The sequence below is a fragment of the Candidozyma auris genome, chromosome 3, assembly GCF_003013715.1.
Source record: "Candidozyma auris chromosome 3, complete sequence".
In the NCBI taxonomy this organism is placed as follows: Eukaryota; Fungi; Ascomycota; class Pichiomycetes; order Serinales; family Metschnikowiaceae; genus Candidozyma; species Candidozyma auris.
The window spans coordinates 1085389-1098163 of NC_072814.1; the positions used below are offsets into that span (position 1 = coordinate 1085389).

General features: G+C 44.1%; 5 protein-coding genes across 5 annotated transcripts; 3 read left to right on the forward strand and 2 right to left on the reverse strand. All coding sequences in view use genetic code 12, as the record gives it.

Moving 5' to 3' along the window:
• Positions 1–2145: 2145 nt before the first annotated feature.
• CJI96_0003128 (Zn(II)2Cys6 transcription factor domain-containing protein) lies at positions 2146–3643 on the forward strand (the record flags this gene model as incomplete). Its single annotated transcript, XM_029033367.2, has 2 exons — positions 2146–2217; positions 2267–3643. 2 exons carry the CDS (start codon positions 2146–2148, stop codon positions 3641–3643), a joined length of 1449 nt encoding a protein of 482 aa, XP_028891959.2.
• Positions 3644–4247: 604 nt separating this feature from the next.
• On the forward strand, positions 4248–6977 carry CJI96_0003129 (m-AAA protease subunit; the record flags this gene model as incomplete). The annotated part of the gene is made up of 1 exon (XM_029033366.2): positions 4248–6977. The coding sequence occupies one exon, from the start codon at positions 4248–4250 to the stop codon at positions 6975–6977; it is 2730 nt and encodes a 909-aa protein (XP_028891958.2).
• An 824-nt stretch (positions 6978–7801) lies between these two features.
• Positions 7802–8428, reverse strand: CJI96_0003130 (uncharacterized protein; the record flags this gene model as incomplete). Its single annotated transcript, XM_029033365.2, has 1 exon — positions 7802–8428. The coding sequence occupies one exon, from the start codon at positions 8426–8428 to the stop codon at positions 7802–7804; it is 627 nt and encodes a 208-aa protein (XP_028891957.2).
• A 1040-nt stretch (positions 8429–9468) lies between these two features.
• NPL6 (Npl6p) lies at positions 9469–10785 on the forward strand (the record flags this gene model as incomplete). Its single annotated transcript, XM_029033364.2, has 1 exon — positions 9469–10785. One exon carries the CDS (start codon positions 9469–9471, stop codon positions 10783–10785), a length of 1317 nt encoding a protein of 438 aa, XP_028891956.1.
• Positions 10786–10866: 81 nt separating this feature from the next.
• On the reverse strand, positions 10867–12438 carry FGR15 (Fgr15p; the record flags this gene model as incomplete). Its single annotated transcript, XM_029033363.2, has 1 exon — positions 10867–12438. The coding sequence occupies one exon, from the start codon at positions 12436–12438 to the stop codon at positions 10867–10869; it is 1572 nt and encodes a 523-aa protein (XP_028891955.2).
• Positions 12439–12775: the final 337 nt, after the last annotated feature.

Sequence of the window (12775 nt, forward strand, 5' to 3'; positions counted from 1 at the left end):
TACTGAGGAGTCTCACTTCGCCTCCTTCGTTCTGGTTGCATTTATTTGGCGTTTTTCATTGTTATTATTGGTCGGGGTCTTTGTTCTACGGCTCTAGCTTGGGCCGACACAGCCGACTTGTTGCTCGCGTAAAAGCCTCACCCTTGACACAAAGTGACTTAGATTGACAGGCAGCAGAATGAGGTAAATGCCTCGTTTATGAAAATGAAAGCCCAGTAGGTGCTTGGTGGCACACTAAAATTATGTAGGAATTGTTTCAATTCTTCGTGTTCGGTTACGTCGTCAACTGCTTCGTGCCTGTAGATCTCCATTGTGATGAAGCATCTCTTGCTCACCTGTATTCACTTCGGGATTCTTTTGCACCCATTTAATACCACCTCGGCTTATCTCCACTCGAGCCACATAACGTTCTCGGTGTCCCCACATATTCCGAAATTGAGATGTGATATCCACTTCTTACTACCGAGATGATCTGGTGACATCTTTGCAGCCCCGGTTCTTCCGTGCCATTGTCTGGTGCATTGTCTGTCACTGTTCTGCCATTATAGTTGCGAGATAATAAGATTGTTCTGAAGAAATAGAAGTTTCGATTGGGCGAGGCAGATCACTTTCTTTGGGTTCCAGCGCTGACAAACGACTCTTAAGTCCTTACAATTTGTGCCTGCTTCACTGTTACGGTTATTTATTGTGTAGCCACTGTCTGGTTGCAGCGTTCCGATAATTCCACATTTCTGCGCGAGCAACCCATAATAGACTCCAAATACCTTAAATCTAGAAAGTCAGATAGACTTTAGAGTAGGTGTGTAAACAAAACTCTATCAAATTGGCTCTACAAAACACTGGGATCGCTGGCCCCTACATTGAAGCAGGGAGTGCTATGGTACCTTCACAGGAGCTGCTTGTCATGCTATCTGCTATCTTGCAGCCACTTGGTGAAAATGATAAGACCACCAGTCAAATTTAAAAAGCCAGACATGACCACATGCTAAGTGTGACACTTCATTCATAATGACTCTTTTGATTCCGGGGACTTATAGCTCTACTGGCAAAAGAAGCACCACGACAATGTCGTGGATACCTCAGTGGAGCCCAAGTCGTTCGGGTTCAAGGCTGAATCGAGAGATTTCATTTGGATCTAAAAAGGCATATTCAACTTGTGGATCCACTGATGCTCGTTCTCAAATTTTAAGAGGGCTGTGTGGGTAGCTAGACCTAGCCAGTCGGATGCAATAGTAGCTGAGCAACGACATTTTTGCAACCATTACCGAATGAGTACAAATTATCTTCTCCGTGCTTCTGGTAAGAGGCAGGAAGATTGAAAGGTCTGTTGCTGAAAGTTGTGAGTAATGTCAGCATTTTTGTCTTTGTTGCATTGATATTGACTATGTTCGGCGGAGACGGATATGGATCCTATTGTTGAATACGAAGCTGAGCATACTTAGCCAATGGCAAGGTCAAAAAGATTTGTGGAAGTTCCTATCATTTTTTGAAACACCGATTCTCTTTTTTAAGTTATGGAGGTAAAACACCACAATGTGGTAATACCCAAAAGAGTTGTACTATACCATTGTGTACTGCAGAATCCTATCCACCAAGTCGACACCGTAGCCAATGAAGCACGTTTTATGGCCATGGAGCTAAGATGAAAGTGAATTCATGAAACACACTGCTTTCAAAATCTTAGACCCGAGTGAGACACCTTTCAATATGTAAAGCCCGAAAGTCCCCCATTAGGTAGTGGCTAGGGTTTGTGCCAGAATCATGTCAGCTGACGATGAGATATCTTCCAAAACAATTACTCGCGTATGGAGTGTCAATTTCAATTATCTCATATAAACGACTTTTTCTGTTCAATACTATTGTACGACCATGCCTACAAAGTGTAGTCAGATCTGCAGGGCCCAAAGTAGGCAACCCCCTGCAGACTATATATAAAAGGACGATGGAAACAAAAAAAAACTTCAACATCCAGTTGTATAACAGTAGAGTTATGAAGCTCAAAGCCATCTTGGTCATTTCCCCCTTCTCCATTCAGTTGCACATCATTGGTCTCACTTCCATCGTAGTCACCCAGCCGTGCGTTCTGTATCCAACTGCACAACGGTTACATCTACACACTACTGACCACTGTCAGTTACACCTCCAATGTCAAAGAAGAAGCCCAAGCGAGGCCTATCTCGCAAAGGCTGTCTCAGTTGCAAAAAGCTAAAGATCAAGGTGCGTATATTTTATTCGGATGATCTGCTCTGTCTTCGACTAACTCCAGTGTGATGAGGCTCAGCCGGCGTGTGAGTATTGCACCCATACAAACAGACGATGTGTGTACCCTGATGCGTTTCAGCGGTTTGAGAATGGCCTTGTTCCGGAAGAGATCCAGGAATTGTACTTATCTCCTTCCGCAAGCAGCTCGCTGCAATCGTCTCCATTCGAAGATGAAGTCTATTCAGAGTCGAGACGCCTCACGTTTCAAATCCTACTAGGATGCACGGCCACCCAGCTTCAGCTTCTGCGGTTTGAGCTAAGGGTGCTACGATTCTATACAGACGTCTGCTTGCCCCATATTACGTTTAATGTAAACAAGCGGCATGTTTACATCTGGAATGAGGTGATCCCCCAGTACTTTAGTATATGCAACCTGATGAGAAATGCAATTCTCGCCACAGGGTGTCTCAGTCTTATGCCAGTTGTGGGTGTTCAACACGTTCTAGAAGATAGCATGGACGAGAAGGCGGTGCAAAAGGTTCTAGAGACGACTTGTGGCAAGTTTGAAGTGCTGCGAATCTTTGCTGACGATACGATGTTTGAAGATGAGCCAAGAGACATAAATCTATTCATGAAAGCGACAGAATTTGTGTCTGAGTCAATTCGTGCGAGCAATGAGGCGTTGGCCAAATTGCAACAGCCAGATCTTTCGCGTGAGGAACGCTTGCCGCTTGCTGTTGATGCTGCCCTCTCTAATGGCTTGCTTTTTGGGTTTTTGGGGCTACAACCGTGGGGATTGGTGCCTCTTGTGCATCTTCCACAGACTCACGAAGACAATAAGACAGACTTACTTCATGTCGCTCACGGACTCAGAACCATTGTCCTCGAGCACCACGACGTTCTCCTTTCATCTGACATCAGAGACCTATATTATCAGGATGAACTTAATCTAGCTCCGAAAAAAAGGGTGAAAATCGTGGAGGATCTCAACTATCAGCTCAATGAATATCTTCAAGGAACAAGTTTTTTTGATATCGACGCGGAAACAGCAAAGATGATCAATGCCTTCCACCATTGTTTACACACTCTTGAAAGAGTATGTGTTCTTGGCATGAAGTTCAATTACCCGGTGATGCTATTCCGGTGGCTTTTATTTGTTAGTCTTGAAATAAATGCGTACGTGAGGGCAGAGAATCCGTTCGCTCTACGCCTTCTTTACGTCTACGCCTGTCTTTGCGTGCATTACAAGTTCTGGTTATTCGAGCAGCATAACCTTTGGCGAGACTTCGTGAGATTTTACAGAAAACACTACGGCCCGTTGTGTGAGTTTGATGAGCGATTGTATCACTATGTTATCTCAAAGAAAAGCTTTGTTCAGAACGACGACTACGTGAGCATTAAAGACTTTGACGTTTGGTCGCCGGCTTTTGATTACAAGTAAAGGGGCGGAGTGGGATTTTTCAATTCTAAACAAATGGTATTTAGCTATGCTGTGCAGTTATTGCAGTGCTTGGGGCTAAACCATGCTAATATTTTAGGTATGTGTGCTGCGTTATGTGTGCTGCGTTTAGGACTAGTTCTAAGTGCTTTTCTTTACATTAGCACACCTTCTAAGTAGGGATTAACATCTGTTGGGCTATTATTCAAATTAGAAGCTCCTGTCACTTCTCCATCGTAGTCAGCCTTCTCGTTATCTTCGACTTATGAAATTAGGAACTAAATTTTCAGGCCATCTAACATTAGCGTACCAACCAATTCATTGAGTCACATCCTTCTTCAGAGTATCAGCTTTTTGCAACCCGCACTGCACAAGCATCCAGGTCGCACACCCTTCCCGTTTAGGCAGGCGACCGCCTTCAGAAAACTAGATCATACCGGCCCTACAAATTGCCTTCAGTTACTCCAGCTTTTTCCAACTACAACCCACTCACATGTTTCTTGCTCGCACAGCTTGGCCGCTTATCAGAAGGCCAGCAGTGCAAGTGGTCCTGAGACCGAGCATGCGCTTTTATGGAATGACTCCTTTTGAGTATTTCAGAAGGTCCATGGAAGACGCTATCCATTTGGATCATCAGGGCCAAATGCATATGTTGAAGAGCTTACAGGAAATTGCCGTCAATAAGAAGGAAGTGAAGGATGTTGCCATCAAGTGGCTAGACCAGCTAGATGCTGAAAGGAAAAATGACCCTTCGCAGAAAGATATAGTGCTTCCTTTCCCCGACCCTGCTTCCCCAGAGATGTCGTTGAGATATAGGGAAGCTTTCAGCAGATCTCTTGATGAATTCATCAAGCAAGGTCAGATGTTCCATCGAATTTACCCCACGTTGGACAGCCCCAAGCCCCGCATCCACAGCTTCTTGAAGCTATCGCCAGGCGTGGACCCACAGTGGAAAAAGGAAGAGTTTGATGCTATGATGCTGTTCTATTTCAGGCTTATCAATAGAAGAGTTTTTATGGAAGAGTTGACGTTCACAGATGAAAAAGTGGGCAAGTTGTACGAGCATTTCCTCAAAGTTGATCTTAATGATGATGCAGAAACCGCAGCTGCTCTAGAGGCTATTGTCAAGGAGTTGGATATTCATCCTGACGCTGCACTTAATTGGATTCAGGTATTTTCCACGTGGAACGATATCCCTTGCGTTGAGAACGCCATGTTCTTCCCCGTCGTGGGCGACCTTGAGAAGTACGACGTCTTGAAGGAGTTCTCAGTTACGTCGCACGCAACGGGATGGACAAATGAGTCCACGAGACCCCCGAAGGAAGATTCCGCAAACAAGAAAAGTGGCAACCAAAACGAAAAGTCCTCTGGTCCTGGTATCTGGCAGCCTACTCCACAGAATTACATGAAATTCTCGATTGCTGTGATGCTTTCCGGCTTTTTGGCCATGTACATGATTTTCTCTGAAGCGTCTTCTGAGCATGAAATTTCATTCCAGGAATTCTGCGCAGACTACTTGAGGAAAAACCTTGTTTCAAAAATTCATGTCATCAACAAGAAAACTGCCGTCATCGAACTCAATGAAAATGGTAGACAACTCCTTTCAAACCGTGGTGCGACTATGCCAAACTCAAACTACTACTTCAATATTGGCCTGGTGGAGTCATTTGAGCGTCAGTTAAAGGCAGTTCAGGATGAATACAAGATTCCAGAGTCTTTGAGAGTTCCAGTGGTTTATACGACCGAAGGAAGCTTGGCCAAAGTCTTGATTAACTTCCTCCCCACTCTTTTGTTCCTTGGTGCTATCTACTACATGACGAAGAAGGCAAGCCTTGGTGCTGGTGGACCTTTGAGCTTTGGTAAATCGCAGGCAAAGAAGTTCAACCAGGAGAAAGACATCAAGATCAGATTCAAAGACGTTGCTGGTATGGCTGAAGCCAAACAAGAAGTGATGGAGTTCGTTAAGTTTTTGCAAAACCCCGCGAAGTACGAGAAATTAGGTGCCAAAATCCCCAGAGGTGCTATTCTCTCTGGTCCACCAGGTACTGGTAAGACATTGATTGCACGTGCCACTGCAGGAGAAGCCGGTGTGCCATTCTACTCTGTATCAGGATCTGAGTTTGTCGAAATGTTTGTTGGTGTGGGTGCCTCCCGTGTGCGTGATTTGTTTAAGACCGCTCGTGAAAATGCTCCATCGATTGTGTTTGTCGATGAAATTGATGCAATTGGTAAGAATCGTGCAAAGGGCAATGCCAGTGGTGCTAATGATGAGCGTGAAAGCACACTCAATCAGTTGTTAGTCGAAATGGATGGGTTTGATAGTTCAAGCCATGTTGTCGTTTTGGCTGGTACGAATAGACCAGACATTTTGGATAAAGCTTTGATGAGACCTGGTAGATTCGATAGACATATCTCGATTGACAACCCTGAGTTGCAAGGAAGAATCGAAATCTTCAATGTTCATTTGAAGAAGATCAAAGTTGTCGAAAATATCGATAAAGATCTCGCAGGTCGTCTTGCAGCCTTGACTCCCGGGTTCTCGGGTGCTGATATCGCCAACGTGTGTAATGAGGCGGCTCTAATTGCAGCAAGATACAATGCCAAAGCGGTTACTTTGAGACATTTCGAGTTGGCCATCGAGAGAGTTATCGGAGGAGTGGAGAAGAAGAGTAAGCTCTTGGACCCACAGGAGAAACGAATTGTGGCATACCATGAGGCAGGACATGCTGTATGTGGATGGTTCTTGAAATACGCACATCCATTACTCAAAGTATCGATCATTCCAAGAGGACAAGGCGCATTGGGCTACGCTCAGTACTTGCCTCCTGACCAATATCTTATGTCAACACTCCAATTGTATGACAGAATGATAATGACATTGGGAGGACGTGTTTCCGAAGAGCTCAATTTTGCCTCTGTCACTAGTGGCGCTCACGACGATTTTAAGAAGGTCACTCAAATCGCGCAATCTATGGTGATGAGATTCGGTATGTCTGATAAGGTGGGAATGGTGAATTACGCAGATACTCAAAGCCAGGATAATTTGACTAAACCATTTAGTGATGAGACTAATGATGTTATTGATCAGGAGATCAGAAGAATCGTGCAAGAGTGTTACGACAGGTGCAAGCAGTTGTTGACTGAAAAGAAGGAGGCCGTCGAGCTTGTTGCCCAAGAGCTTCTTAAAAAGGAATTCATTACAAGAGAGGACATGATAAGGCTTTTAGGCAAGAGGCCCTTCCCGGAAACTAACGATGCCTTCGACAAATACCTCGACGGCAAACCAGCTTATCAAAACGAAAAGCCCGCGGACGAGAAGAAAGATGATGAGCAATGAACTCGAAGCATACCCTGTAAATAAAAACATTTAATAGAAGGAATATCAGAAGTAGTGGTAATTGTAGTACGCAAGCAACTAGATAGCTAGCGCATTTTGAGGTTCTACAATCTTAAGCACATCTCCAGAGGAAATATGAGCCGAAAGATGACTGATGAAAGGGCTTTTTTAAAAGGCTTCAGTCGTTCCTCTGGTTTCACAAGCTCCGGAATACAGTATCCGAGGAGTTCAGGACGAAGACGACCGTTTTGAAGCAAAAGACTTCACAGATATTCACTAGAAATCGCATTTTTGATAATTTTGATTCCGAAAATGCTACTGAAACTGAACCTTGTATTAGCATGGCAACAACAGATTTCACTCTAATCTTCGAGAGTACCACACCTAAGAAGTGTTCCTACAACGGATACTGTATCAGCTCTGCAAACTACATTATGTTCAATAGTGATGGGTATCATACCCTTCCCTTCGTTAATCTCTAGACAGGTCTAAGTCCAGTATTGGCAGCAATACTTGAAAAAGCTTGAAGGAAGTCAATGTGGTCACGGTGTGCTGACCCTCAATTTCTAGGTCTCCCTTACTCCCTTTTACTGATATCCCAACATGTCAGTCTCACGCCGTCTTTAAAGTAGGCGTCGGCAGCTGTATTCCATGAAGGCTCGCGTATATGGCAAAATACCTTCGATTGTCACTGACTGCAGGGCAATTGGCCATGCTGCCTCTGTTAATTATTCTGTCTTTTCTTGAAGTTTGGCTTGTGGGATTTTTCATGTCGATAGGGCTCTCTATGCCCTACAGGAGGGCTTTTCAATTTAACATTTGCCTTAACAAGGTTGTAGAACTCGGTATAGACAATTTGTTCTGGAGAATTCACATTGGGACTTTTCAAAAGCGGTAGGCACAAGCTTCTCGTCAAGGTTCTTCTCAGCCAAAATGTTCCAAAATTTATTGAATTTTTTCTCAGATACCTTGAAGGGGTCAATCAATATATCCAAGTACTCGATTTTCCAATCAGTTGGACCATATATGCGGCGATGCCTCGCCCCTTTTTTTGGCGATACCTTTGAAGTAACTCGAGATCTCAACTCAGTAAGATACATCGAGCCAATTCTTTTCTTACATTCTTGGGAGAGAGCCGCAAGAAGCAGGCCGAATGACATCACACGCAAATCATTGATCTTAAATTTGTCTGGATTGATGTTCTCTAGAGCAACGTCAATTATAAGCTCTTCAGCTTTGAACAGAAGTTGTTCGAATTTTTTCTTATCAACGTTCGCATAGTAAGGTTGGACTGAGCTATCCACTCCCTCCCAGTTGATCAAACCAAATGCAATGTGTCTACATATTGGTGGCTGTGAAAAGACCCATCTGTCCAATTTGAATTTCCACTCGGCAAAATTCCCACCTTCAAGTCGAATTGGAAGGTAGCTCTTGTATTCGGAGGGCTTCATAATCCATTGGAAATACCGCAACGTAGACGGTGGATCACAAGTGGCTGTAATGCTAGTAGAAGAAACAAGGGCGGCCTGTCCGAATTCGTCAAAAGTGCCGCAACCTGAGCAAGTTGGTGACATAAGCAGCTATAATCCTAGGATTCGATTAAGTTCTCTAGCAAGGAAACAAAATATAAGAAAAGTGGCTCATACTTATAGTCGAATGAAAGGGGTCAAGAGAATCTAGAAGATGCAAGCGCATATAAGATTTCCAATGTTTCATGGGGAAATCTTACCTGTTCAGGTATTCTGGCTTCGTCTAGCTATCGTCTAAGCAGTCTCTTTTCACCAAACCTGCACTCTTGAAACCTGATGCACCACGCCCTCTGCACTTTAAACTCAAGTTGTGCACCAGGTTTTAGGTGTACGGGTTCAGGATTAATCAAGACTGAAACATCCTAGATCATTGATACACCGTATTAGGGATAGGCCTGAAACATGGCTTACGACAAAGAGGAAGGAGTTATCTATTTATGAAACTTCTTGACCTTATTCCCCACAATTCTTTGCCTATAAATATTGGCCTTTTTTCACTACTTTATTCTCCTTAGGGGAATACTCATTCAATACCATTCTAGGTTTATAGTGAATCTCAATATGTTTCCAAGCTACCCTGGTAACGTTTGATTCCCTTATGTGGATACACATACTCATACTGCTTCCACTGATGAAAAGGTCACGTGCGAAGTCACGTTGGCCTTGGAATATCTCGAACAACTCACTATGAATTCACAGTTAGTGTTACCCGGGCGGTTTCATGAAATTTGGATTCAAAGTAGGTCATGCTCAAAGAAATATATAAGAAGTGTCTTTTTCACCCCATTGGACAAAAACTTGTCAATAATAATAAAACAGACCTCTAACTATGAATTTTCTGCTCCAACTCTGACTGCCGCACCCACCTTCTCGGCGCGCGCCTTTCATATTCCATCAGTCAAACAAATCCTCACATACACGATTATCACCTTAACCTACCTCCAGTCCTTCCCCATATAATCATGTCTGCATCCCCCCTGGATCAAGAGAATGACTCTGCTAGATCACCTAGGCATCTGAGGACCCAAAGGGTCAGTTTAGCCGGTCTAGACCTCGACCCAGAGGCAGACGATGAAGAGTACAAGGAAGGAGAGGATTTTGACGAGTCAGGAGTGAAAGAGGATGATGAGGATGCCGATGTCAACGACGATGATGACGAAGAAAATGCTGATGACGATGATGACGACGATGAAGTTGTTAAAGTTGGCAGACCAAGAGGTAGGAAGAGAAAAGCCGCTGCCAGTGACGACTTGGATAACGAGGATGAGGAAAAGAAAGACGACTTGGAATCCGACGTGAAAGATGAGGCTGCCGCAGACGGAGAGCCACCAAAGAAAAAGGGCAAGAAGAGAGGAAGAAAGCCTAAGATTCCTAGACCAGATGATGTTCATTACGATGATAAGGGGAACGAACTCAATGTGAAGAACGACGAAATTGTCTTGGACTACGAGGATCCCAAAGGTCTCGAGAAGGTCGACGAGTTGGGCAATTTAAAAGGTGACAGAAAGTACAGAGTGAAGACATTTACCTTGTTGGACAAAGGTGATCGGTTGTACATGGTGTCCACGGAGCCTGCTCGTATATTGGGCTACAGAGACTCGTACTTATTGTTCAAGAATCACCTGTCCTTATTTAAGAAAGTCTGCACCCATGAGGAAAAGATGGACTTGATTGATCGTCATTTAATCCCCACTTCCTACAAGGGTAGATCAGTGAATCTTGTGACTGCCCGTTCCATGTTCAGGCAATTTGGAGCAAAGATGATTATAGGTGGTAAAAAAGTCATTGACGATTTTGCTGAGCAGGAGGCTATTGACCGTGGTGACGTTGCTGGTGAGTATGCTGATCCAGAGGAGGCCACGGCGTCCAACAGAGCTGCCAGTTACGGTGCGGGTGAGAATGCGGTTGCAGGCTCTGCTTTGATCAACTACCAGAGTGATCACACATGGATGTACCAAGTGGCCAAACAGACTGCAGATTTCAACAGCTCATTGACAGAGCTGAGGAATCAAGTCTGGCTAAGAGGAATCAAGGACACTTATAGTGGTTTCAACTTCTACCCTCAAGGAAGTCAACCCAAGAAAGCTGTGTTTAAAAAAGTGGCCAGCAATACTGATGGCCTCAAGAGTTCTCTTGTTTTTTACAACCCAGACATCCGTCGAAAAGTCACCGGACTAGCCACGATACCAAACGAAATTTTTGAAGATATAGAGGACGAGGAGATAAAAAAGGCTATTCTCGAACAACAAGCTTACGAAAGAGCTGCCGTAAGGCTTTGATTCAGTAAGCTTGCGAGCTGTATAATAATTGAATGTACTATAAGAAGCTACCTTCCAGAATGTCAGAATGTCCTTTCCATGCTATACAACATCAATCATAGGCTCACCTTCCTCTCCCGAAAGCCCCTCTTCGTCATCAAACTCTAAGCTGCCATCTGGCCCCTCACGGGCACCACCCTTATTCATATGAGCACGAAGCTCGAAGTCCACCTTGGTCTTCCTGCGACCAACATGGACGGTGATGTCGCCCTCATCGACAATCTCTGCGTGCTTTTTTGAGTATGCAACTTCAGCCTTGGCTTCCTTACCCGAAATACGATGATTTACTCGTATGTGCTTAGCCAAAGTGTCATGACGGGTGAATATTCTGGGACCCATGACAGGGTCTTGCCTAACACAAACAAAGCATTTGAAGAGCTTCTTCTTCTTCAGGTGAACTGTGTCTTGATGTCTTATCAATTCGTACTTCCTGGAGAATCTTCTGAGACACAATTTACCGGGCTCTTCTGCTGAAGGTAACTGACACTCGTGAATGACGTCAGGATCATAATTGGCAGAACGTGCGCTTGCTGGTTTCAAGTCTGGCTTCTTGATGACACGATGTGCAGCTAACTTCTCGTCTACCTTCAACTTGCGTTTTTCCTTCGAACTCACCTTGCCGTCCGCACTTACTCGTTCATTAACAAAGTGATCATCATTGTCTCCATGATCTTCATCGCCTGGAGCCAACATCTCGGATATACGGCGTTTTCTCTCGCTTTTGCGATTTGCTCTAAGAGTGTAGAATCTATCAGCGGTAGCTGATGAGTGTTGAATGTGTCTATACTTGAAAGGAGCGTAGTTAAGAACGAATTTTGAGTAGCATTCGTGAAAGTCAAAGTTGATTAGTTTTAAAAACTTTAATATGTCCAAATTTCGATTGAGCAAATTGTAAACTTCCCAGTAGTTGAGATTGATCATGAGACAAGTGAGGAAGCTTATCGCTTTGGTAGAAAAATCTGTCTTTGAAGCCATCATCGAACACTTAAGAAGAGCGTCAAAGCATTGCTCCACAACAATATATAGCTGAGAAGAAGTAGGGTCTGTAGTGGAAGCGTAAAGAGTTATGTTCTTGCTCAACTCCTCAAATTTGTCCTCAAGATCAACTTTCTGGGTCAGGTCAAGCTGGTCCTCATACAAAAGAAAACATATCTGTTTTATAAGCTCTGCGTATTCAAACACGTTCTGTGGCATCGCCTGACTGGCAATGCTAACGATAAAGGACATGTTATATCTTCCCAGCAGGAGGAGTGCTTCGGTGTACGTCGAGTCGCCTCTCGCAAAGTCAGAGACATTTGGAAGAAATTTGTGAGGCTTTCTGGGCTTCAGGGCCCTTCTTTCGCTATGTATTTGGGTGGGACTTTGCGTGACGGCAAATCGAGAATTGGGTGATTGTGAGGTAATATGCATATCAGATGTAGGTAATGGCTGCACTTGATGAGGAGCTGGCGCACTGCCTTGCTGAGGTAAGTTGGAGTCTTTGGCGGTCTCATTGGAGCCATCAGCAATAGAAGTCACCGCAGAGGAGACTGTAAGGGGGTCCTCTGATGTCGGATACGTGAATGAGGACTCATAACTAGGTATATCCGCTGAACTCCGTAGAACCTCGCTCATGATTTTGTGTATGTGTAAGAGCTCTTAGGATCCCAGTTTGTTGAGGATTATAACAATAATGGGGAACTCTTTTGTTGTGTCCCTATGTTTCGCCTGAAGGTGTGGCTAAGATATAGTGGTAACCGAAAAAGGGACACTTTTGATGGTATCAAAAAGCGTTGGATACCTTTTTTTTTTCGTCTATACCCTAGAGTGATTCGACTTAGGTATAAAGCCCACAACAGCTGATATTAGGAACAAATTAAGCAAATTAGTGGCACTTTCTTTGTGGATGGAGTGACTGCAAAATGAGGATTTGCGGGTTCCAAAAAATAGGTTTGTGGTGGTCGCACGACCA